At 36.5% G+C, this 26,986-nt stretch overlaps 1 protein-coding gene across 1 annotated transcript in view; it reads right to left on the bottom strand.

Moving 5' to 3' along the window:
* The window catches only part of LOC141333457 (metabotropic glutamate receptor 8-like), a 275,377-nt gene that overhangs the window by 156,161 nt on the left and 92,230 nt on the right, over window positions 1-26,986 (bottom strand). The window contains exon 2 of the mRNA XM_073838473.1: window positions 7,930-8,146. Within this exon, the coding sequence (XP_073694574.1) occupies window positions 7,930-8,146 (217 nt within the window). The remainder of the gene's footprint in view (window positions 1-7,929; window positions 8,147-26,986) is intronic.

Here is a 26,986-nt window from a genome sequence, read left to right as displayed (position 1 = left end):
TTTATGAGAAGCAAAGATAAACAACATGAAAACTCCATTAAAACTTAAAGTTTTTAAAGAGCAAACTGTGAGCAATGCAGTTTTATTTCCCCCCTGGGGAAATAAGACAGTCTTGGTGTGACTAGAAACTGTTCACAGCATGTTGTCAGAGATCATTAGTAACTCAGTATAGCGAGAATCATCTGTACAAGAATGAATGCAATAAGACAGGGCACTTCACCCAATTATGGTTACCTTACAACAGCTACACATAACACATATGCAGGTTAATCCAGGCTATTTCTCGTGACGACTAATAATAAACAATGTTACAACCACAAAACTGCCATAATCCATCTAGTTTGGTGATTCATCATGCAACAGATAGCTACAGTACTTGATTTGAATTGTTACTGACAACATACAATGGCCCTTTTTTGCCTGCAAAATTTTGCAGGATGCTTTAAGACTGTTTATTTGAGCTATTTTAGCTTGTCTGCCAGATTAGCCAAACCAGCAAGGTTCAAAACCCCTATGAAACCATTTAACTGAAAGAGCCTGACCAGCTTTGACAAGCAAACCGTTGTTTATCAGCACTACAGCTCAATGCATCAAAGCGTGCATGCTAACCGCTAGGTCATGACATCTATTCACTCTCAGACAGCGAATACAGTCATGCACAAGAGTAAAAAATGGCCCTTAATTAAACTCAAAGTTTGGTAGAATAAACTGGGGTTAATGTTTATAGCCCCGAAAGGGCAACTGCTATCTGATACACAGTGATTTCCTGAAGTAGTGACAAGCAAAGAGGAAGATCTCAATTGTCTTGGCCATTAGCGGAAACTACAATTAGGGCATCATTGTTGCAAAGCTATTGACTTTTCATTCACTTGTTGTATGACATTCATTTAGCGGCTAATTGCATGCTTGTTCAATTCTTTTCTCTCCGTTTTAATCCACCTCTGGCGTTACAGCTGGGAGACTTGTACCTGCAGTTTGGGAAATGAAAAACAAAGACTCCTCCACAATGTCAACAAAGCAACTGCAAACAAAAGCAAGGAAAACTCATACAGCATGCTCATATCGTCTCCATTTATATTTTACCTTCTTTTGTTTGAATTCAATACACTGACAATAAAAGACCATCTTTTACTTCTTAAAAAATACGTTTTCTTTATAAAATCATGCTTAAATACTTCTCCCACCGCATAAATGATTCAGTACGCATACTGTAGTAAAACCATGGTTGATTATGTATTTATTATGGTTTTAATACAAAAAAAAAACAGTTAAACGGCTATTATAGTAAGACTACAGTACATGCATTTACTGTGTTTTTTTAGTACAAAAAAAATAAAACCATTAATTTTGTAATTTTACAACAAAAAACATAGATAATCAATGGTTACTGTTTTAAAACCATAATTAAATCATGGTTACTGTAGTAAAACCATGGTTAATTTTGCAGTTACTATGGTTTTACTACAAATGCTGCAGTAAAACCATGGTTTTACTACAATAAAACACAGTTAAACCATGTTTACTATAGTAAAATCATTGGTAATTTTTGTAGTTACTAATATTTTATTGTAAATGCTGCAGTAAAAGCATTGTTATTTTATAGTTACTGTGGTTTTACTACAAAATGAATATTTAAACCATATCTACTGTAGTAAAACCATGGTTAATTTTATGGTTTTACAACAAAAAACATAGTAAATCAATAATTACTGTTGTAAAACCAAAGTTAAACCATGTTTACTGTAGTAAAATCATGGTAAATTTTTGTAGCCATTATGTTTTTACTGCAAATGCTGCAGTAAAATCATGGTTATTTTGCAGTTACTATGGTTTTACTACAAAAATCAGCTAAACCATGGTAGTAAAATCATGATTAATGTTGTATTTACTATGGTTTTACAAAAAAAAAAAAGCATTAAACAATGCTTACTGTTGTAAAACATGAATATTTCTGAGTTTTCACTGCAAAACAGCACAAAAAAATTTGTGAATACAGCCTTAATACAAACACATCTAATTTCTAAGCGACTGGGGATTGCTATATGGCCTTACTTGCTTTATGCATTTAATGTTGCATTATTTCTGCAGGTGGTAAACAGACGAGATGTTTGGGAACATTTTCTGTTGCTCGTGGCAGCAGTAATTTATAAAATCCCTGCTGAAAAAAACAGCTAATACCAGCCTAGGCTGGTTGGCTGGTCTTAGCTGGTTTAAGCTGGAAGTAGCTGGTTTTAGCTGGTCTCCCAGGCTGGTCAGGCTGGTTTTAGCTGGTGGTTTCCCAGCCTGACCAGCTAAGACCAGCCTGACCAGCCTAGCCAGGCTGGAAAAGTGGCCAAAACCCCTCTAAAACCAGCCTGCCTTTCAGCTATGACCAGCTAAAACCAGCCAACCAGCCTAGGCTGGTTTTACCTGTTTTTTTTCGCCAGGGATGATGGAGAAGAGTGTTATGTCTGGGCATATTTCCAGACACACCATGTGGTCAAGTGCACATTCTGCATTTTAAAGCTCTATACAGGTGTTCAGGACCATAGTAGTGCACTAAAGTACACCAAATAGTAGTAGTCTGCTTCTAGTTGCTGTTTTATTACATGTTTACTCCAGAAAGACAAACATTGGTCAGCAAGCTGCCTAAGCAGCAATGAGGCCGCTGCTGACTGGTATTAAGTGCCCTGGAGTATCAATAAAGACCCACGGCTCAAGAAACATAGGGAATATGGGTGAGAGAAGCTCACGGATGGACAGAAAGTATAATGATGGGCTTTAACACACAGTCCCTCCTCCGCTGTAACCCCTCTACACTACAGTCCACCCTCCTTCTTCACCCTACGTGATCGAATTATAGCTATTACCAGAGACCCCGCTGCTCCGCAAATGCAAATATCACACAGCTGTACTAATCGCACTGTTTAATTGTGCATTAAAGATTCATGAGCAATGGCACACATTTGTGTAATAACATCCACTTTAGCATCTTCCGGACTCCAGTGTTTACCATCACATGTAGTGTTTCACAGCTACTTAGAAACTGTAGCTTCTCAAGACGCTCGCTGCTCCTCATTTAAAGTAGTTAAGCACAGTCTAGCCAGAAGCTACACATTTGAATATGCAGCTAGCTGAGAGGTTAAGTGTGGGTTTTCTTCCATCATGCGTGCAGATTGTTGAGTGTCTATATCCACATGAGCACTTTGTTTTTTAAGCACATATAAACAATGCAAAATGCAATGAGCCATGGTTTTAACCACAGTAACCATGTATTTACTACAGCAGATATGGTTTAAGTATTAATTTTGTAGTAAAACCACAATAACAGTAACAGTAAAATCATAATAACTACAAAAATGAACAATGATTTTACTACTGAATATATCGTTCAATTGTGTTTTACTGTAGTAAAACCATAGTAAATGCAAAATTAACCATAGTCTTACTACATACTTACTAAGATATGGTTTATTAAGTATTAATTCTGTATAGTAAAACCACAGTAACTACAACTGCGGCATTTACAGTAAAATCATAATAACTATACAAAAATATACAACGATTTTACAACAGTAAACATGGTTTAACTCTGGTTTTACAACAGTAATTATTGATTTACTATGCTTTTTGTTGTAAAACCATGGTAAAACAAAATTAACCATGGTTTTACTACAGTAGATATGGTTTAAGAGTTAATTTAATTAACCACAGTAACTACAACTGCGGCATTTACAGTAAAATCATAATAACTACAAAAATTAAAAAACAAATTACTGCAGTAAACATGGTTCAACTGTGTTTTATTGTAGTAAAACCATAGTAAATGAAAAATTAGCCAAAGTCTTACATGCGTTACCTATGGTTTTAAATCAGTAACCATTGTTTAGCTATGATTTTTGTTGTAAAACCATTATAAATACAAAAATAACTGGTTACAAAAAAATATCCATTTAAGTTTAACTGTTCTTTTTTTTAACAACCATAGCTAAACTACTTTAATTATTTATTTAATTGTTTGTTGTAAATCTGCAAAATGAGCCACGGTTGTACTACAGTAACCATGGTTTTACTATGATTTTGAAGTAAAACATTAATAACTAAGCATTCGCAATTAAACCACAGTAACTTCTACAGTAACCATAGTTTAACAGTTGTTTTGTAGAAAAACCATAGTAAATGTAAAATTAACCATAGTCTTACCACAGTAACCATGATGTAACTATAGATTTCTGTGCAAAAAAAAGACCAAAAAATGCAAGCTTTCACAAATGAAGTGGCATTTTTAGTTATTGCAAACCTTAAAAATCCTGAAAGGACTTGTACATGCCAAGTGCAATGTCTACCATCAAGATTTTGCTTCACCCTGTGTATTTTCTGTAAGACTCCTTTAAGTCTCTCATTGCTGCATTGACAACAAACACTTAGGTCCCGCTGGTCGCCTTTGCCCTCTGTGCACAATGTCAACATTCACTGAACGGTCAGAAAACAGCTGAAGACTCAACTGAGAGCACTTCGGCTCCCGAAGTCCTACAAAATCAAGACCGTCCATGACATTTCGGTCAATACGTGAAAGAGCAGAGAGTCACCGGGGTTCCCGATACGTTCAGAAACACTACAGTACGTAACCGACATAATCCCCATTTATCCTTAGTTTAACAACTGAGAATTAATTAAATGGATTCAACTTCTGTACAAGCCGAACAGATAAGAGTGTACGAGATAAGAATAACAATATGCTTGCCTCGCTTGGTGGAATACAGATTTTAAAACACTAGGCTTCACACACTTGTCCACTTTGTAAATCGTTACAGAGTAAAAACTGGGTATCATATATTAAAAAAATTAACTCACTGAAACTAACAACGCAGCTCAAAATATCCTGCCTTGGTGGAATAGTTCACCCAAAGTTGCTGTAAATGTACTCTCAAGCCATCCAAGATGTAAATGAGTCACTTGCTCACTAGTGGATGTGAATGGGTGCCGTCAGAATGAGAGCCCAAACAGCTGATAAAAGCATTACAGTAATCCACAAGTAATCCACACCGCTCCAGTCTATCAGTTAATGTCTCATGAAATGAAAAGAAGCATCTTTCTAAGAAACAAATCAATCAGTAAGACGTTTTAACTTCAAACCATTGCTTCTGGTCAAAATATGAGTCCATAATATCCATAATAATGCTTCCCCCAGTGGAAAAAGTCCATCTCCTGTAGTTCTCTCACATCAGAATCCACCAAGATATTTGTTTTGAACTGTTTTATATGCATACTGTTTTTGCTTATTAACAGTGCTCCTGATTCAGCCAAAACTGCTTTTTCACTGAAAGCAATATTATGACTCATATTTAGCTGGAAGCAAAATTTTGGAAACTTTAAAACATCTTGATGAATTAGTTTCTTACAAACAAATAGTTTTTGGCTTCATAAGATGTTAATTAATGCACAGGACTGGACTCACTCATAAATTGCTAGTAAATTTCACAAATAATTACAAAGAAACAGCAAGTAACTCACTGGATTTTGACTCTATGGTTAACGTTTTTTGTGTAAAAAAAAGACAACAAAAAAAATCCATGAAAATGTAAAAAATGTAATCCTCTCACATCGAAATGCACCAACATATTTGTTTTGAAGACTGTTTGTTTTAGACAGTTTTTGCTTATAAACAGTGCTTGATCTGTGCATATTTCTCTCTTGATTCAGATTAAACTATTTTTTCATTGCAGGAAGCAATATTATAGATAGATGACTCGTATTTTAGCTGGAAGCATATGCTTGAAGTCAAAAACATCTTGATGATGGATTTGTTTCGAGCTTTTGGCTTCATAAGATTAATTAATGCACTGGAGCAAACTCAATTAATTGCTAGTAAATTTCACAAATAATAACATAAAAACAGCAATTTAATTAAATGTCACAATTGTAAAGTAGAAAGACTGATTTTTATTTATTTATTTATTTTATTTTATTATTTTTTAATTGGTAAAATGTGCCCTGATAATTATTTTATTCTTTATTATTATTATTATTATTATTATTATTATTATTATTATTATTATTATATTATTTTTTTACAGTGTGCAATAACACTCTAAGGTTAATGTTTTTTTGTGTGTGTGTGTGTGTGTGTAAAAAATACAAAAAAAGGCTAAAATGCATCAAACTCAACATAATTGTTTTGAAGACTGTTTAAGACTGTTTTTGCTTATAAATGGTGCTTGATCTGTGCCTATTCATATCCTGATTCAGACAAAACGGCTTTTTCACTGCAGAAAGCAACATTATGAATAGATGACTCATTTTAGCTGGCAGCAAAAGTTTGAAGTTAAAAACATTATAATGATAGATTTGTTTCTTACAAACACACAGCTTTTGGCTTGATAAAATGTTAATTCACTCATAAATTGCTCGTAAATTTCACAAGTAATTACAAAAAACAGCAAGTAACTCATTTAATTTCCCACTCTAAAGTTAACTTTTTCTGAATAAATGAAAAATGCAAAAAAAAAACATTTGTCCCCTCACATTAAAATCCACCAACAGTTTTTGCTTATAAACTGTGCTTGATCTGTGCCTATTTATCTCCTGATTCAGACAAAACAGCTTTTTCACTGAAAGCAATATAATGAATAGATGATTCTTATGATATTTTAGCTGGAAGCAAAAGTTTGTAAACTTCAAAACATCGTAATAATTAATTTGTTTCTTATAAACACACAGCTTTTGGCTTCACAAGATGTCAATTGATGAACTGGAGTGGTGTGGATTATTTGTGGATTACTGTGATGTTTTTAGCAGCTGTTTGGTCTCTCATTCTGATGGCACCTATTCACATCCATTGGTGAGTTAAAGTTTTTGTGTAAAAAAGACAAAAAATGCACCAACATATTTGTTTTAGACTGTTTTTGCTTATAAACAGTGCTTGATCTGTGAAATACTTCTCTCCTGATTCAGACAAAACGACTTTTCACTGCAAAAAGCAATATTATGAATAGATGACTCTTATGAAAATTTAGCTGGAGCCAAAGTTTGTAAACTTAAAAACATCTTAATGATAAATGTGTTACTTATAAACACACAGCTTATGGCTTTACAAAGGCACAGGAGTGGTGTGGGTTACTTGTGGATTACTGTGGTGTTTTTATCAGCAGTTCGACTCTCATTCTGACGGCACCCATTCACATCCATTGGTGAGTTAAAGTTTTTGTGTGAAAAAGACAAAAAAAGCAAAAAAATATTCAAAAAATCACCAACATAATTGTTTTGAACTGTTTTTGCTTTTATCAGCTGTTTAGACTCGCATTCTGACGGCACCCATTCACATTCATTGGTGAGTTAAAGTTTTTGTGTAAAAAAGACAAAAAAGCAAAAAATGTTCAAAAATTCACCAACATATTATTTTTGAACTATTTTTGCTTTTACCAGCTGTTTGGACTCTCATTCTGACGGCACCCATTCACATCCATTGGTGAGTTAAAGTTTTTGTGTAAAAAAGACATTAAGAAAAAAATGCAAAAAATGTTCAAAAATTCACCACCGTATTTGTTTTGAACTGTTTTTGCTTTTACCAGCTGTTTGGACTCTCATTCTAACGGCACCCATTCACATCCATTGTTTAGCAAATGAAATAATGATACATTTCTTTAAATCTGATGTAGAAACAAACTCATCTAAATCTTGGATGGCCTGAGGGTGAGTACATTTTTATAAATTTCCATTTTGAGATGAATTATTCTTTGTAGGCCAAGAATACACTACAACCTGTGCACAAAAAAAAACACTCAGTTTCTTGTCATCTGTCAAGTCAGCGCATGCACTGCATAACTAATCTCACTCTGCTGGTTAGTATCTGGGACGAAAAACAAGAAGGGAAACAAACTTGTTTCTTGAAGCTTGCATTTGCTTCAAATTCATCAAAGCATCAAGCCAATCTTGGAAAAGCCATCCTACCCATTTCTCTGGAGATCTGCACGAACGCTTCCACTCCGCTTTCCCCGTAGTTGCCTTCAGATGCCAGCGTGGAGACGTAGTTCCAGCCCATCGCCGTCACAATATCCAGCATGGCCTGGGCCTGGTAGGAATCCGGTGGAACGACTCTGGAAAAAAAGTCGTAGCGAGTGTTATCGCTCAGCTCTGGAGCTGTGGATGCATAGCTGATCTGAGGAATCTGCAGAGAAAAGAAGAAAGAAAGGGAAGGTTTAGAAACAGGGTTGCATCACAGTGGAAGAAAGAGAGATGTTTACCTATTTTTAGCCATGTTTTATGCAACATCACATTTCTCCTTTCCAACAATCCTAGAATGCACTACAACAAGCTCATAAAAACAGACACGTTATAAAACACTAATTTTATTTGATCTTGAAAGGTTCAGACAAAATATGCTATTCCAACACAATGCAGTTCTTAACTATTTTATATTTTGGTGAATTGGTGGCTAATTTGCAATCTCAATATGTTTTTTGTGGCGGTTATGTTTAGGGTAGGGGTTATAGGTGGGCCTTCATGCTTGTTTTTTCCTAAAATTGTATGTTTTCCTGTGATTCACTTTTTATATATGCATATGAAATTATCATTTCATAAAAGTTAGTTCCCTTTCGGGAACTCCACACTGCGTCATCAACGCTCTGGGGAATGCCATTGGCGAACCCGCCTCTGAATCAGTCTGTAGCCAATAGAACGACGGGAGTGACGTCACCGGCGCGGTGACGTCAGCGACCTGGAAGTATATAAGCACGTGCGTTTCAAACCGGCTTCAGCTTTTGTCATTCAGCGAAGCGCTCTATGTTGGTCTGTCTGTCTGGTTATTCATTGCTGTTTTTTGTGCCAGTTTGCACAGCTTTTGTTTGAGCAATGTCTGCCAAAAGGGGAAAGAAATTAGATATTTCTAAGGCGGTTCAGCAGCCACACAGAATGTGTGTTCCTCCTTGCCAGCGATTCATCGTTGGTGGGGACACACACAGGATGTGTGTGTTCTGCTTGGGAGCGGAGCATGCTCAGTCAGCCCTTGAGGGGGTTGGCTGTCCGCAGTGTGAACGTCTTCCACTGCGGGTGCTTCGTTCCCGGAGGGCCCTCTTCGAGGAGGGAGCCTTCACCAGCGTTCCTCGCGGGTCTGGCCCCGCTTCCGCCGAGGCGGAGCGGCAGCTGCACTCGTGGGGTTCGCAGCTCGATCTGTTGGAGGGTATGGAGACGGGTGATCCCCTATCTCCTTCCTCACCCAGCAGATCGGTTGATCTCCTCCTGGATGCGGAAGCCCGCACTGCGGTTTCTTCCCCCCGGGAGGAGGTCTCAACACTCCTCTTATCTTCCTCCGAGGAGGTTGATGTAGAGAGTGTTGATCTTCCTCAACCGCCTACGAAATCCCCACAATTTGAGGAGCTCCTGGAGGTGGTAACTCGTGCGGTAGCCAGACTCAACATCAGCTGGCCCGCCGAGCAAACCCATGAGCCGCCAGAAAGCAAGTTAGATGAACGCTTTCTGCGGACACGCAAGCCACCTCCAGGGCGGAGCCTTCCGTTTTTCCCTGATCTCCACAGTGAGCTGTCGAGATCATGGGAGAAACCATTCTCGGCCCGTGTTTTCACCCCCTCCTCCGGTTACTACGGTAACGTGGGAGGGGTCGAGGAGCACGGGTACAAGATGATGCCAGCAGTTGAACAGACGCTCGCGAGCTATCTGTCTCCTGCAGCGGCATCATCTTTGAAGGCTCCGACCTTGCCCACCAAGCCTCTTAAACTAACATCTAGCTTGTTGGGCAAGGGGTACGCGGCAGCGGGTCAGGCTGGGTCATGTCTGCACACTATGTCTGTGTTGCAGGCATACCAGGCCGACCTGCTCAAGGATTTAGACGACGGCAGGGAGGTGAATGTGTCAGAATTGCGGCGTACAGCAGATCTCGCTCTCCGCGCCACTAAGGAGACCGCCCGTGCTATTGGGCGGTCTATGGCAGCCCTTGTGGTCGCGGAGAGGCACCTCTGGTTGTCCCTGTCCGACATGAAGGAGAAGGACAGGGCCCTCCTGCTGGACGCCCCAATTCAGCCTCCTGGCCTGTTTGGCGACTCAGTCGATGCGGTCGTCAGCAGGTACCAGGAGGCTCGCAGACAAACTGCAGCTTTTCAGCAGTACCTCCCTCGCCGTGTCTTTTCCTCTGGGGCTGCTGGACGGGAGCAGCCCCAGCCGCGTACCAGCTCCTCACGCCGCGAGGCGCAGAAAGCGAGCGTTGCTACCCGCACCCCTCCCAGACCAAGGGGACGGGGTAAGCAGCGCTCCAAGTCGGGGGCCTCCAAGACTAGGCCCGACCTGAGGGTCGTGCTTCAGTCGAAGAGGTCCTCGGCTAAGCGGCCCTGACTGTTGTGGCTCAGGGCCGTTGAGGGCAGCCCCTCTCGGGGGGAAATGGGGTCCACCACATCATATGGTGCCCATTTCTCCTCGGGGCCCTCAGGAGACCAGTCAGCTAACCCTGCCAGTGTTTCAGGGCGCGACAGTCTCGCACAGACCTCTGCTGGTGGTCCCGCCCGGCAACGTAGCGGACCCAGTAAGTTTGTCACCCCCACGGGGGTCCTCAGAGCAGTTAATTCAGGTGTCGCCTGCCAGTCAGCTGTTACAGGCCACCGAATTAATTCCTCAAAATTTACCAGAAACCAGCCTCGAGAGGCTGGTTCCCTTAGTACACTTTCTGGCAGCGTGGAAACTACTGCCGAATGTGTCTCCATGGGTCCTGCGTACTGTAGAAAGAGGGTATCAAATTCAGTTCGGCGCCCCGGCGCCGCCCTTCAACGGGGTATTTCCTACTACGGTAGGCCCCGAGCAGGTTCTGGTAATGGAACAAGAAGTAGATTCTCTTCTGAGGAAGGAGGCCATCGAGGTGGTCCCTCCTCAGGTCAGAGAATCCGGGTTCTACAGCCGGTACTTCATTGTTCCCAAGAAGGATGGAGGGCTGCGGCCCATCTTAGATCTCAGACAGCTGAACCGCTCAGTCAGAAAACTGAAGTTCAGTATGTTAACTGTCAAACAGGTCGTGTCTCAAATCAGGTCCGAGGACTGGTTTGTCACGATAGATCTCAAAGATGCGTACTTTCACGTCTCCATCCTTCCTCAGCACAGGAAGTTTCTCAGGTTCGCTTTCAGGGGCAAAGCTTACCAATACAGAGTTCTTCCTTTCGGCCTAGCACTCTCACCCCGAACGTTCACAAAGTGTATGGATGCTGCTCTGGCTCCTCTGCGACTCCAGGGCATCCGTATACTCAACTACATAGACGACTGGCTGATCCTAGCCAGCTCAGAACAGTTAGCAGTCCAGCATCGAGATGCTGTTCTCGCTCACATGGAAGCTTTGGGGTTGAGACTCAACACCAAGAAAAGTGTGCTGTCTCCTTTACAGAGAACCACTTATCTAGGTGTCGTATGGGATTCGACCACGATGCAGGCACGTATGTCTCCTGCTCGGATCGAGTCGATCCTTACTGCAGTAAATGCGGTCAAGCTAGGCCTGTCACCCACTGTCAAACAGTTTCAAGTACTGTTAGGTCTTATGGCAGCAGCAGCCAACGTAATACCTTTTGGCCTGCTGCACATGAGGCCGCTACAGTGGTGGCTCAAGACCAAGGGTTTTTCCCCGAGGGGAAATCCTTTCCGCAAGATCAAGGTCACGCGGCGATGCCTTCGTGCCTTGAACATGTGGAAGAAACCTTGGTTTCTGTCTCAGGGCCCGGTTCTGGGAGCACCGTGTCGCCGCGTCACGCTAGCGACGGATGCATCCCTCTCCGGGTGGGGAGCGGTCATGAGTGGCCGCTCGGCCTCCGGCCTGTGGACCAGTCAGCACCTCTCATGGCACATAAATTGCCTGGAGATGCTGGCGGTTTTCAAGGCTTTGAGGCACTTCCTCCCAGACCTGAGAAATCGCCATGTGTTGGTCCGCACCGACAACACAGCGGTGGTTTATTATATCAACCACCAAGGAGGTGTGCGGTCACGCCCCTTATGCAAGCTGGCGTCCCATATCCTTCTGTGGTCCCAGGAGAAACTCCTCTCTCTGAGTGCAGTTCACATTCCTGGACATCTCAACGTGGGGGCAGACGTCCTGTCGAGGCAGGGGCAAGTAAAGCCCGGGGAATGGATGCTTCACCCGCAGGTGGTGAAGCAGATATGGAGAGTGTTTGGCCAGGCTCAGGTGGACCTCTTTGCGACTCAAGAGACTTCGCAGTGTCCCCTCTGGTACTCTCTAGTGCCTCCAGCTCCACTTGGGCTGGACGCCATGGTACAGACGTGGCCGAGGCTCCGTCTGTACGCCTTTCCCCCGTTCGCTCTGCTCCCGGGAGTTCTAGAAAGAGTACGCCGGTACGGAGTCAGTCTACTATTAGTAGCCCCATACTGGCCGACCCGAGTATGGTTCTCGGACATCATAGCCCTCCTAGACGGCTCTCCTTGGGAGATTCCGTTCAGGAGGGACCTTCTTTCTCAGGCTGGGGGCGCAATTTGCCACCCCCACCCAGAGAAGTGGAAACTATGGGTGTGGCCCCTGAGGGGGCGCATCTCATAAGTGAGGGTCTCTCAACTGAGGTTGCGGAGACCATCCTTCACTCTAGAGCTCCCTCTACAAGGAAACTTTATGACCTGAAGTGGAAACTCTTTACTTCATGGTGTAGAGAGCGACACGCTGACCCAGTCCACTGCCCAGTTGGTACAGTGCTGGAGTTCCTGCAGTCTCGCTTCTCCACCGGGATAGCCCACTCCACCCTGAAGGTTTACGTGGCGGCTTTATCGGCCTTCCACGCCCCTCTCGGTGGCCTGTCTTTGGGTAAGAACCCCCTGGTCATACGGTTCCTTCGCGGTGCACTCAGGTTGAGGCCTCGGGTGAACCCCAGAATCCCCACGTGGGATCTCGCTGTGGTGCTTGAAGCCCTCTGTAGGCCTCCATTCGAGCCCTTAGAGGAGATTTCAGACCGCTTCCTTACTATTAAGACGGCGCTGCTGTTGGCTCTTACTTCTCTGAGGAGAGTAGGAGACCTTCAGGCCCTTTCAGTGGCCCCTTCATACATTGACTTTGCGCCCGGTTTGGCCAAAGCATTCCTCTACCCTAGACCCGGGTACGTACCGAAGGTACCGACAGCAGTACCACAGCCAGTCACCCTGCAGGCCTTTTACCCTCCTCCATTCGTGGAGAGCGACCATCGGAAGTATAATTGTATGTGTCCAGTGCGAGCATTGGACACATACGTCCACAGAGCTGCCCTGTGGCGGAAATCAGAGCAACTATTGGTCTGCTACGGTCCCCCTAAGAGGGGGCTCCCTGCAACTAAACCCACTATCAGTAGATGGATCGTAGATGCCATAACTACAGCTTATGAGTCCTCTGGCCTCCCATCACCGATGGGCGTCAAGGCTCACTCTACTCGAGGCATGGCGGCCTCGAAAGCTCTGATGGCAGGTGTCCCTGTCCAGGACATCTGCAGTGCGGCGGGTTGGTCTACACCTTTGACCTTCGTTAGGTTCTACGAGCTAGACCTACGAGCCACTCCAGGCTCCTCTGTCCTGAGCTGACAGGAGTTGTACCTCGTGAGCCTGAGGGCCGAGGTAGAAGTTCCCTCTTCGCTGGGTACCCCCCAGGCAGAGATGTAATTTCGCTCGCGTCCTGGCAGTTTCCCAGGCGGAGCCCATGCCAGTGCCCTGGCCACAAGTTTCCAGGCACTACTTGTGTCCCTCTTGTCCGGGTGCGCCCCGACAAGGGACTATTGTCTCCTCGTGTGCCCGAGGGCCGAGGACGACTCCTTCCTCTCGGTCTGGTTGGTCACCAGACAGAGGCCTCCACCTCGTGTGCCCGAGGGCCGAGGTGTTCTTGCATTCCCTCTTCGCTGGGCACGTCCCAGGCAGAGATGTAATTCTACTCGCGTCCTGGCAGTTTTCCAGGCGGAGCCATTCCAGTGCTCTGGCCAGAAGTTTCCAGGCACCACTTGGGTCCCTCTTGATCTGGGTAAGCCCCGACAAAGGACCATCCTTTCTCCTCGTGTGCTCGAGGGCCGAGGAGAACCCCCTCTCTGGCTGGTGACCAGACTGGGGTGTATGACCAAAATCTCGTGAGCCCGAGGGCCGAGGTTTATCCCTCTTCGCTGGGTACGTCCCAGGCAGAGACGTAATACCGCTTGCGTCCTGGCAGTTTCCCAGGCGAAGCAACCTGGTGTTCCGGTACCCCCAGACACCTCTTGTCCCTCTACGTCTGGCTGGTCCCCAGACAGAGGTGGACTCCTTTCCTCGTGTGCCCGAGGGCCGAGGCGGATCAGATCCCTCTTCGCTGGGAGTTTCCCAGGCAGAGATGTAATACTGCTTGCGTCCTGGCAGTTTTCCAGGCGGAGCCAATCCAGTCCCTCCTGTGCTGGCTGTTCCCCAGACGGAGTTTTGGACTATTTCCTCGTGTGCCTGAGGGCCGAGGTTCTCATCTTTCTTCCTCTTCGCTGGGTGCGTCCCAGGCAGAGATGTCATCACACTCACGTCCTGGCAGTTTCCAGGCGGAGTTCTTCTGGTCCCTCTTTGCTGGTTTCCCCAGACTGAGCGACCACTTTCCTCGTGAGCCCGAGGGCCGAGGTATATACCATCTCCCTCTTGCTCTGGCATTTATCCCGGACAGAGGTGTAATACTTCTCCTGTCCTGGCAGTTTCCCAGGCGGAGAACCATCAGTGCCCCTCAGGTAAGTATCTTCTGGCACTGCCCTCTCGTTCTGGGCTGGTCCCCCAGACAGAGGGATATTGTCTCTCTTGTCCTGGTAACCCCAGGCAGAGAGCTCTTCCTGGCCTGATCCACCAGAAGCAACGCTTTCCTTTTTCCTTTCCCAGACAAACACCACTGGGCAGGAACTTGGAATTATGGATAGTTGGTATATCGTTCCCCAGAGCGTTGATGACGCAGTGTGGAGTTCCCGAAAGGGAACGTCCCAGGTTACGTATGTAACCCTGGTTCCCTGAGGGAACGAGACACTGCGTCTCTGACCATAATTCCCGCATTCCTGCCGCGCTTCGCTTCATTCCTGGAAGCTGAAGCCGGTTTGAAACGCACGTGCTTATATACTTCCTGGTCGCTGACGTCACCGCGCCGGTGACGTCACTCCCGTCGTTCTATTGGCTACAGACTGATTCAGAGGCGGGTTCGCCAATGGCATTCCCCAGAGCGTTGATGACGCAGTGTCTCGTTCCCTCAGGGAACCAGGGTTACATACGTAACCTGGGACGTTTTCTTTCAAGGTTGGGCTGGCGATTTTGTTTGTGAATAATAAGTTTAGATGTGCATTAGATGTGTTAGCTGGGGTTATTATCCTTAATTAAAAGAGAAAAATAAAAATGAAACCAGAAAAAAAAAAGTACTTTAATAAAATATTAGATATTATTAAATAATAGTATACCATTAATAATATTAAAATTAAAATATTAAACTAAGTTAGCTTAGCAGCTAGGGTTATTATTGTAAATTGCAATAAAACATAAAACTAAAACCAGAAAAAAATATTACTTAAATAAAATATTAAATATTACTAAATGATATTGATAATAATATTAAATACTATTAAAATAAGAGTGAGCTTAGCAACATAAAATTAAAAAATAAAATAAAATACTTTTTAAAAAATCCTATAGCATTTATTATAAAATTACATTTATTATGTAGGTCTAGCACCATAGGTCAAGTAAATAAATAAAATAAAGTGATATTTTAAAATAAAAAAAGTCTGTTTTTCCTGCAATACTCATAAAATTAGACCAGCAATTTATTTATTATGTCTACAAATATAGGTCTAGATACATTACAAAATAAAATGCACACAAATGCTCCAAAATAAAATAAAATAAAATAAAATAAAATAAAATAAAATAAAATAAAATAAAATAAAATAATAAAATTAAAAATATAATAAAATAAAATAAAATAATACTTAAAATAAATGTTCCTATAACATTCATTATAAAATGAAATTTATTATATAGGTCTAGCACCATAGGTCAAGTAATAAATAAATAAATAAATGCGCCCAAATGCTACAAAATAAAATAAAATAAAACAAAATAAAATACTTAAAATAAATGTTCCTATAAAATTCATTATAAGATGAAATTTATTATATAGGTCTAGCACCATAGGTCAAGTAATAAATAAATAAATAAATAAATGCACCAAAATGCTACAAAATAAAATAAAATAAAATTCATTATAAAATGAAATTTATTATGTAGGTCTAGCACCATAGGTCAAGTAAAAAAAAAAAAAAATATATATATATATATATATATATAGATAGATAGATAGAAAATTAAAATCATATAAAATAAAATAATTAAAAAGTGCAAATTGCTGAAATATGCTAATCTCTCTCTCTCTCTCTCTCTCTCTCTCTCTCATTACAATTTTATTTAATTAATTATTATTTTTAGTTTAATTTAACTATATATTTGTGTTTGTGCGTTTGTGGTGCTCCATAATATTAAAGTAAAAATTAGTAAAAAATAAAAAATAAAAAATAAAAAAAATAAATAAATAAATAAATAAAAATCACAACAAAAAATACTACAACATTAACTAAAATTAAAGTACAAATAAATAATAAATAAAGTCAGGTCTGCTGCTGAGAATCATGGGTATTGGAGTCAGTGGCAAGTTTGACTGACAGATTCGTTGTCTAGAGAAAGAGGACAGGAGGGGGTTAAAGCGGCTGAATTATTCTGAAGGATTCTGTTACAAAACAGTTTTGAGATGCAGCTCACGTCAAGCTACACAAACGGTGTTAAATCCAAACATCCCCGATGGCGCGCCGGCACACAATCACCTAGACTGTGCTTTCACCGCTTCAAGCTGTAAATAAGAAAACATTTAGCCACAAAGCGCTTGAGGAACATCAGCGGATGTGTGCGGATAGCTGCGTCGAGTAGAGTCATGAGTAATGATGCCCAACAAAACTCTGACATTGAAAATCCAGCAGTGAAGAGTGAAACTTGAAATCTGACCATGTAAGACTGATCAACTACGAAAGCATGCAAAAAACAGCATCTTATGCAAAAACTACATTGCTAATAAGATGCCAAGCAAACTTCTGCGAGGTTCACTCATCGGAAAAGGTTAACCATAATGCAATGCAAACTTTCATTAAGTACAGCAGTGGCGGCTCATGAATATTTCATGAAAGAAGGAAACACAAATAAGACAACACCCAAGAGGCCAAGATACATAAAAACGGGAAAGATAATTTTTCTTTTATTGCATAACACTTTAAAATAAATATTATTGCTTTCTGGGAGAAAAGAGGCATATTGTGTGCATGAAGTTATGATCTCATATTAAAGCATCAAGTTCTTGGTTTATTGCACAAAGAATGAACACCGTTTTTAGTGCCTTGTTTGAAGAAGAATGGATTTGAATTTAAATAGCAACACAGGCCAAGTTAAATTATAAAATGTAATGCAAACAAATATGCCTCAGAAAATAAAATAAAATAATAAAACACAATATAATAAAATATTTTTTAAAAGTTGTTGTTTCTTTGAAATTCATAACATTAAACCAGTAATTTATTATATAGGTCCAGCACCATATGTCAAGTAAAAATTTAATTTAATTTAATTTAATTTAATTTAATTTAATTTAATTTAATTTAATTTAATTTAATTTAATTTAATTTAATTTAATTTAATACTTTTGAAAAGTTAGTTTTTCCTATGAAATTATTAAAACATTAAACCAGTAATTAAACCAAGAGTCAAGTAAAATAAAATTTAATAAAATGACAAAATAATAATTTAACTACAATTAAATTAAATTAAATTAAATTAATACTCTGAAAAAGTTTGTTTTTCCTATGAAATTTATATTATTAAACCAGTATTTTTATATAGGTCTAGCACCATAGGTCAAGTAACAAAATTAAATTAAATTATTAAATTAAATTAAATTAAATTAAATTAAATTAAATTAAATTAAATTAAATTAAATTAAATTAAATTAAATTAAATTAAATTAAATTAAATTAAATTAAATTAACAATAATTAACATTTATAGTGGTCTAGCACCACAGGTCAAGTAAAATAAAATTAAATAACAACATTAAATAACAAAATTAAATTAAATTAATAATAATTAACATTTATAACATTAAACTGGTCATTTATTATATAGGTCTAGCACCATAGGTCAAGTAAAATAAATAATAAAATAAAATAAAGTAAAATTAAATTAAATTAAATTAAATTAAATTAAATTAAATTAAATTAAATTAAATTAAATTAAATTAAATTAAATTAAATTAAATTAAATTAAATTAAATTAAATTTAAAAAAGTTTTCCTATGAAATTCATAGCATTAAACCAGTAATTTATTATATAGGTCTAGCACAAAATATAAAATATAAAATAAAATTAAGTTAAAAAATACTTTTTAAAAGTTTGTTGTGCCTATGAAATTCATAGCATTAAACCAGTAATTTATTATATAGGTCTACCACAAAAAAAAAAAAAAAAAAAAAAAAAAAAGTAATAACAATTCATAACTAATGAAATAAAGAAAATTAAATAAAAAAAAAATTTATATGGCTACCACTACAGGTCATGTTAAATAAAATAAAAAATAATAATAATAAATAAAATAAAATAAAATAAAATAAAATAAAATAAAATAAAATAAAATAAAATAAAATAAAATAAAATAAAATAAAATAAAATAAAATAAAATAAAATAAAATAAAATAAATAAAATAAAATAAAATAAAATAAAATAAAATAAAATAGTGCAAATTGTTTAATTTAGTACATATTAATATATATGCATTCAGTATATACCATTATATTTGTTTCCTTTAAGTTTGTTTTACCTGCAAGAGTCATACCACTAGATCACCGATTAAATATGAAAAGACACTTGTGTGATTTTGCCAAAGAAGATGCCACCCTAAAACATGGGTCGATTTGATCACAAGTGTCGATATAATGCAATAAATCCACTTAACCCAAAGAAAGACCCATCTGGCCTTCTGCTCTCTGTCATAAACTCCCATAATTACACATCTAACATAATAATATCAGAGGGCAAAGGATTCAAATTCACTCTCTGAGAACACAAAAGGCATAAAAGTGTTTGCTTTTTACACTCAATAAACTCTCAATCCTCAGTAAATACCCTTTTCCAAGCATTTCCTCAAGCTATCGCTGTATAATTAAATAAACACTTCAAATATGAAAGAAAAAAGTTTACCGTGAACTCAAGACTTCAATACATTTCATGAACACACCGGTTTTACAGCTGGCTGAGTGAGGGCTTAAATATTGAGCAGATATTGAGCCGTTGTAGTTTATGATAGCGGCGGATAAAAACACTACTATAAAGAACTCAGCATGAGACGTTCTGGCCAAGAAGCTCAACACAACAGAGATCTCCGATTGATGCGTGAAAACGCATTTGCATTAGGAGAATGTGGAAATGGAGGGACATAACAGACCCGAGGCCATGGACGACAGGCTGGAAGATAAGAATAAAGAAATGGGATGTTTGTGACAGATCTGTGGTGGGACATGATCATGAGATGCTCAAGCAATTAAGACCTAATAGAAACCACTTTAATGGATGAGAAGATGAAGAACAGCATAAGCTGCTGACTGCATTTGTGACATAATGTCAATTGCCAAAGATTGCAATCTCAACTCATGCCTCAGTTAAAATAAATAACATTAAAAAGGGCAACTGACATGCTAGACTTCATCGAAAACCTTTTAGACTCTTCTAATTCAATTATAATTGTATGCATTTAGTGTTTAGTGTTGTTTTAATATTATTGAGATACTATTATAGGTTTTATTACTATTTTGAATCACACATTCCATCTTAATTTTAGTTTAAGTAATTTAAGTTTTAATAATTTGGTTGTGTTTTGTCATTCTTAGTAGTTTTTATGTCTAGATAATAAAATAAAAATGTATTTATTCATTTGCTTATTTGTTTGCCGTTTATTGCTTTAGTTATTGTAGGCTGTTTTGTGGTTGGTTTTTGGTTTAGTTTCATTTTCAACTATAATAAACATGGTATTGATGACCATATTAACTGAGGAAAGTTATTATAGTTGTACCAAAATAAATAAATAAATAGATTAATTGTTACATTAAAATATTTAAAATGTAAACTAGTTGCAACATTTCATTTGATTTACTAAAATTAAAATGCAATAAAATAAAAGATTAAATATTAAGATTTAAAAATACATTTATTATTATTACTACATGTCCATTTAACAACAATCCCCAAGCACTGAAAATTAAAATATAAGATTTTCTATGCATTAAAAAAAAAAAATCTCAATAAAATGCAAAGAAATGCTACGCAATTAAAATAAAATAAAATAATGCTGGTTATTGCTTTAGTTTACTAACATTTTTTTTAAATGCAATAAAATATTAAATATTAAGATTTAAAAATATATTTATTATTATTACATGTCTATTCAACAATAATCCTCATAAAATCCCCATTTATTATCACAACATGCCCATTTAACAACAAAAAATTTAAGCACTGAAGCTTAAAATTTAAGATTTTCTATGCATCAAATACAAAAAAAAAATCTCAATGAAATGCAATACAATGCAAATTCAATCAAATCAAATCAAATAAAACAACTAAAATAAAAATAAAAATGAATAAACAGACATAAGACATAAACAAACATGAACAGACATATAAAAAAACAGTAAAAACTAAATCTAAAATAAAAATATTTATAAAATTTAAATTAAATAAATACATACATGAAAAAAAAAACATGAGGGCTAATATTAGGACACACTTTGCATTATACATTCAAAAAATAAGTTCTATGTGTTAACTTCCCACAATGCACTTTAAGTAAATAAATCATGCTTTTTAGGTGTATTAAAAAGCAGAAATATTTAATTTTTTGTTAAAGTACTTTTTAAAAGGTCCTTTTAAAAAGTGTTTTTCAACAATCATTCTCACATATCACTCAAAATTAGTGGGTTTTATATGGTCATGGCTATAACAGCGAGGTTAGGTTAATAAGTGATTTTATAATGCTAATAGTCTCATGTTGATATATATTTTAATAATCTTGTGGCAAGACGTCACCCTGTCTACTTCCATTTGAACTGCCTTACCGTAACAGCAATCATTTTTATGATCATTGACAGCAATGCTATAGTGCATAACTTTTATTGAACCCGGAACATCCCTTTAAAAGATAAAAAAGAAGCATACAGTATATAACTGTATATTGTTATAGTTTTCTATTATTTGTCAAATTAAATCAATAATGCATCTACAAACAACATTTGAAATCATTTGCATTTTCTTAGCATTTTCGTATAGAGAGGTCAGTCAAATTAACTTATAATGCAGGATTGGATGTCAAAAGTGTAATATCTGATCATAAACATCCCACAAACACAAATAGATGTGCGTGTGCATTCATTTGAACAGTGTGTGTGTGTGTGTGTGTGTGTGTGTGTGTGTGTGTGTGTGTGTGTGTGTGTGTGTGTGTGTGTGTGTGTGTGTGTGTGTGTGTGTGTGTGTGTGTGTGTGTGTGTGTTTGCGTGTGAGGATAATGGAGCTGGCTGGTTGAGCGGCTGATAGATGGTTCTCCAGCACTGCTAATTAACCCTTGCTCAGACCTTTATTGTCCGACATTCAGACGGCATAAGGCAGACATGGACCTTAACAAAGGGTGCAAATGCAGGCATGGCCTCATACACACACACACAAACACACGTAATTACAGCTGCATTGATTAATGCGTCTTGTATGTTGAGGTTACACTGATCTGACAACAGACTGATCCTCAGGAGAGTTTGTGTTGTATGAGTAGAGGAGTCGTGTTGTGTTATAAAAGTGTGTGTCCACATATGCATGCAACAGCACAAAATCAATAGGCCAAACCTCATTGCTACCGAACCTCAAACCTTAAAATGCATATTTTAAAAGAAGAAAAAATATTTTATTATTACATGCCCATTCAAAAACAATCCCCAAGCACTGAAGCATTCTATGCACAAAATAAATAAATAAAAAATATCAATGCAATGCAATGCTATAAAAAAATAAAATAAAATAAAGATTACATATTAAGATTCAAAAATATATTTATTATTATTAAAAATAAAAAATAAAATAAAATAAAAGATTACATATTATTATTAAAACACGTAATAAAAAATAATAATAATAATAATAATTAAATAAAAGATTACATATTAAGATTTAAAAAAATATTTATTTTTATTACATCTATTCGATACTATTATATCCCCAAGCACTTAAGGTTAAAATTTAAGATTATTAATGCATAAAATCAATGAAATGTGATCCAAACTAAAATAAAATAAAATAAAATAATATAAAATAAAATAAAATAAAATAAAATAAAATGTTTATTCAACAACAATCGCCAAGCACTGAAGGTTAAAATTTAAGATTTTCTATGAATCTATGCATAATAATAATAATAATAATAATAATAATAATAATAATAATAATAATAATAATAATCTCAATGAAATGCAAAGCAATAAATGCAATAAAAATAAAATTATAATAAAAATATGTAGAAAAATAAATTATTATTATATCTTCATTTAACAGCCATCTCAATGCAATGCAATGCTGTGCAATAAAATAAAATAAAATAAAATAAAATAAAATAAAATAAAATAAAATAAAATAAAATAAAATAAAATAAAATAAAATAAAATAAAATTAAATTAAATTAAATTAAATTAAATTAAAGGTTAAATAATAATAATAATTATTACTACTACATGTCCATTCAACAACAATCCCCAAGCACTAAAGCATAAAATTTAAGATTTGCTACGCATAAAATAAAAAATAAATAATTAAATAAATAAAATAGTAATAATGGTTTGATTATTTGCACAAGAAAGGGAACAGGATTCAAATAAAGTCTTTGCTCAGTGAGAGAAATATTGATAATATCATACCATATTTTATCATTTTAAAATTCTAATTTAGAATTCTAAAAATAATAAAATAAAATAAATGTATTATTATTACTATGTCCATTCAACAACAATTGCCAAGAACTGAAGCATAAAATGTAAAAACTGTAAATGCATTGAAAAAAAATCAATGCAATTGCTAATTCAATGCATGAAAAAAATAATATATATTACCAATAAATTAAGATATTAAGATAAAAAAATGGACAGCATATGTAGACAGATCAGCCTTAATACCACTAAAAAAGAAAAATTACCTCATAAGATGATGTATTTAAGATATTGTTTCAGAAAACAAATCCTAATAAACTAATAAAAAAGACTAAAATTCTGTGTGAACTGACTTTGTTATGGAAATTTTTTTATTTTTACAATTTGTATTCACAGTTATTAAGAACAGGATTTGTTTGTATCTAATGGTTTCCTAAAGGGTAAGATTTTAATGCATTCTAAGACAACTGATCCTTAATTTGTTCTCAATAATGCAACTGAATGAAGTATCGACTGCTGAGGACCGTGCGCTTCCTCTCCAATAATGCTACTGCATAAGTCACAGCGGAGCAGAGAGTCACAAATCGACTCAATGCAACACAATAAAGAGGAAAGAAGCTATCTTCATTTATTCCCTTGCATCCTCTGTCTGTCATATACTCACTAGAGATGTATGCGGTATAGTTCAGATCACACGCTGTATGGGATTTCATGCTGATGCTGTATGAACTCATTCTGTGAGTTCAGTGTTTAAATTAAGGATGATGGTAGATTGAAGGGTGAGAAAGCAGATGTCAAACTCAGTGGGCATCACAGACGGCTGGAGGTGCTTTATACACTCATACTCAACCTAAAGACATCACAGTACTATAAACACCTCTGTTCAGACACAAAGAGCCTTTAAATAGTTAATTTGAGAGAATAGCAGGTTTAAATTTGGGTTTTGAAAAGTTTACAGTAGTTTGGTTTAGTTGGGCTCTGTATTTTCATTTCACACAAAACAGCCGCTGTGTAAAAATCACATTTACCTGAGGATGTAACCATAGCAACAGCAGGCTGATTAAGATCAGATCCCATGATCAAGGTAATACTGAACAGTATGTTAACAAAACAGTAGGGCCTACTGTTATTATCAATCTATGATTTAAATATCATTTATATAACAAAAACTACTTTTTATAACAGTAGATGTTTGGCTAACTGTGTTAGAGGCACTAAAAGACCATTTTTTGGGGTGGCAAAAGACAAACATCAAACCGATAACATGTCAGAATTATCCATAAAAAATCCTGGAAAAAATCCTATATAATTTTCCTAGTGGCTCAATCAAGTTTCTAGTGTAAAAAATAAAGATCAAAAACAATAAAGATCAAGAAAAATATAAGGTTATCTATGCAAAATAAAATAAAATAAAATAAAATAAAATAAAATAAAATAAAATAAAATAAAATAAAATAAAATAAAATGTAAGGTTAAAAAATTAAAATAAAATAATAGTCTAAATCAAGAAAGATCAAGAAAAACAGTGTAAAAGTGTAAAAAAAATAGTGTACAAAATAAAGATCAAAAACAATAAAGATCAAGAAAAATATAAGGTTTTATATGCAAAATAAAATAAAATAAAATAAAATAAAATAAAATAAAATGTAAGGTTAAAAAATTAAAATAAAATAATAGTCTAAATCAAGAAAGATCAAGAAAAACATAAGGGTATCAGTGCATAATTAAGTCAAATTAAATTAAATTAAAATAAAAATGAAGGTTAAAGAAAAGAAAAGAAAAGAAAAGAAAAGAAAAGAAAAGAAAAGAAAAGAAAAGAAAAGAAAAGAAAAGAAAAGAAAAGAAAAGAAAAGAAAAAAATGTAAGGTTAAACAAATTTAGATCAAGAAAAATATAAGGTTATCAATGCAAAATAAAATAAAATAAAATAAAATAAAATAAAATAAAATAAAATAAAATAAAATAAAATAAAATAAAATAAAATAAAATAAAATAAAATAAAATAAAATAAAATAAAATAAAATAAAATAAAATAAAAATTTAAGGTTCAGCATAAAAATAAAGAAAAAATAAAGATCAAGAAAAATAAAATAAATAAAATAAAATAAAATAACATTAAGATCAAGAAAAATATAAGGTTAAAAATAAATATAAAAATCAAGAATAATAAAGTTCAAGAAAAATGTAAGGCTATCAATAATATCAATAATAATAATAAAATAATACACTTAATAATACACTCAATTAAATAAAAAAAATGTAAGGTTAAAAAATAAAAATAAAATAAAGATCTAAAACAATAAAGATCAAGAAAAATGTAAGATTATCAATGCAAAATGAAATAAAAATTTGAACAATAAAGATCAAGAAAAATGCATTGACATTAAAATAAAATAAAATAAAATAGTTAAAAAAATGTAATTTAAAAAATTCAATAAAAAAATTCAATAAAAAATTTCAATAAAAAAAATTAAAGATGAGACAATTTCTGGGTAGCACAAGATGAACTTCAACCAACAACAGCCCAAAATTATCCATAATGAAATCTTTAAAGCAGTTAAACCCCCAGAAAGACTTTATAATTTGCACAGCGGTTCCAACCAACAAACAAGTTTTGAGTGCTTTTTAGGCCAAAAAGATGTGGGGAAGCAGGTCATGAGTCCCTCTCAGTCCAAACAAAGGGATCATCAGCAGACACAGCACATTTAGCTGTAAGCACTTGTCGTTGCACTGAAACAATAGACTGGATCAATTGCTCAGCGCAGAAACATTATAAACATATTATCTCACATTTAGCGACAGAAGCAAAGCGGCGACACAAAGGACAGAACCGCAACTAAAACGACTGCCAAAAGAGTCTAGAAAATGCCATCGATGCCACACAGTGCCTACAAAAAAGCAAAAAGGACCCAGACAACTCAAACCCTGAATGTCACCCAGCAACTGGCCATTTCACCCGCAATGAGGCGGATCGCTTACATTGTGCACTAGTGATAATGGCAGCAGCGGGGTGTAATTGCAGGGCACGGTGCCCTCTCTCCTCGACAGGGGCTTCGACGGGACGCAATGCTTTGGCAGGTGGCTGCGCTCTGGCTTCCAGCATCACAGCGGCGGACGGTTTCATCCGTCATCTGGACGGCCTGTCGGATTGGACGGCTAGACTGACAGAGCTGCGGGTAGCGGAGGAGACAGATTAGCTGACGGGGTTTAACTGCCGCTTGAGATCGCTCAAGACTGCCGGCTCCATCACCTTACATTACCGCTCTGGGTATGAATGGATGTGTGCTGCGGGCTCAGGACTGATGCAGCATTGTTATCGTACACGAACAGGTAACCTTTGACCTGAACGGCTCTTTCTACTCAGTTGGGTAGTACTCAATGCTGTAATTCAGACACTTAAATGTTATGATTATTTGCACAAGAAAATGAACAGCATTCATTTTAAGAGCTAAAGTCTTGGCTCAGTGAGAGAAACACTGATAATATCAGACTGAATTTTATTATTTCAGAACTGAAAATTGTAGAATCAGACAAGCCAAATAAAATAAAGCTGTAGTAAAAGTCTCGCGGCATAACTGCTTTCCTTCCAGCCAATAGTAAGTCCTCTGTCGCTGACGAGGAGTTTGTTCCTTCCTTTTTGTTAAGTTTGTGATCTCAGAGTTAGAAATACTGATAATATCATACTGAATTCTGTATTTTTATTGGGAGTTCTGAATCTTGTATGACAATAATATTATGTTAATACTTATTTTTAGAGTGAGACAAATAAAATTAAAAGAAAATAAAAAATGTAACTAAATTAAATTATTTTATATATTTTTTAATTAAAATATTTAACCATACCATATTTAGAAATACTGATAATATCAGACTGAATTTTATTATTTCAGAACTGAAAATTGTAGAATCAGACAAGCCAAATAAAATAAAGCTGTATTTAGAAATACTGATATGAATATATATACTGGTATGAAGTGAGACAATAAAAATAAATATTAACATAATATTAGAGTGAGACAAATAAAATTTAA

The sequence above is a fragment of the Garra rufa genome, chromosome 4 (genome assembly GCF_049309525.1).
Source record: "Garra rufa chromosome 4, GarRuf1.0, whole genome shotgun sequence".
In the NCBI taxonomy this organism is placed as follows: domain Eukaryota; kingdom Metazoa; phylum Chordata; class Actinopteri; order Cypriniformes; family Cyprinidae; genus Garra; species Garra rufa.
Note: the sequence above shows the minus strand (reverse complement) of the source record. Positions and strands in the feature narration are given on the sequence as shown.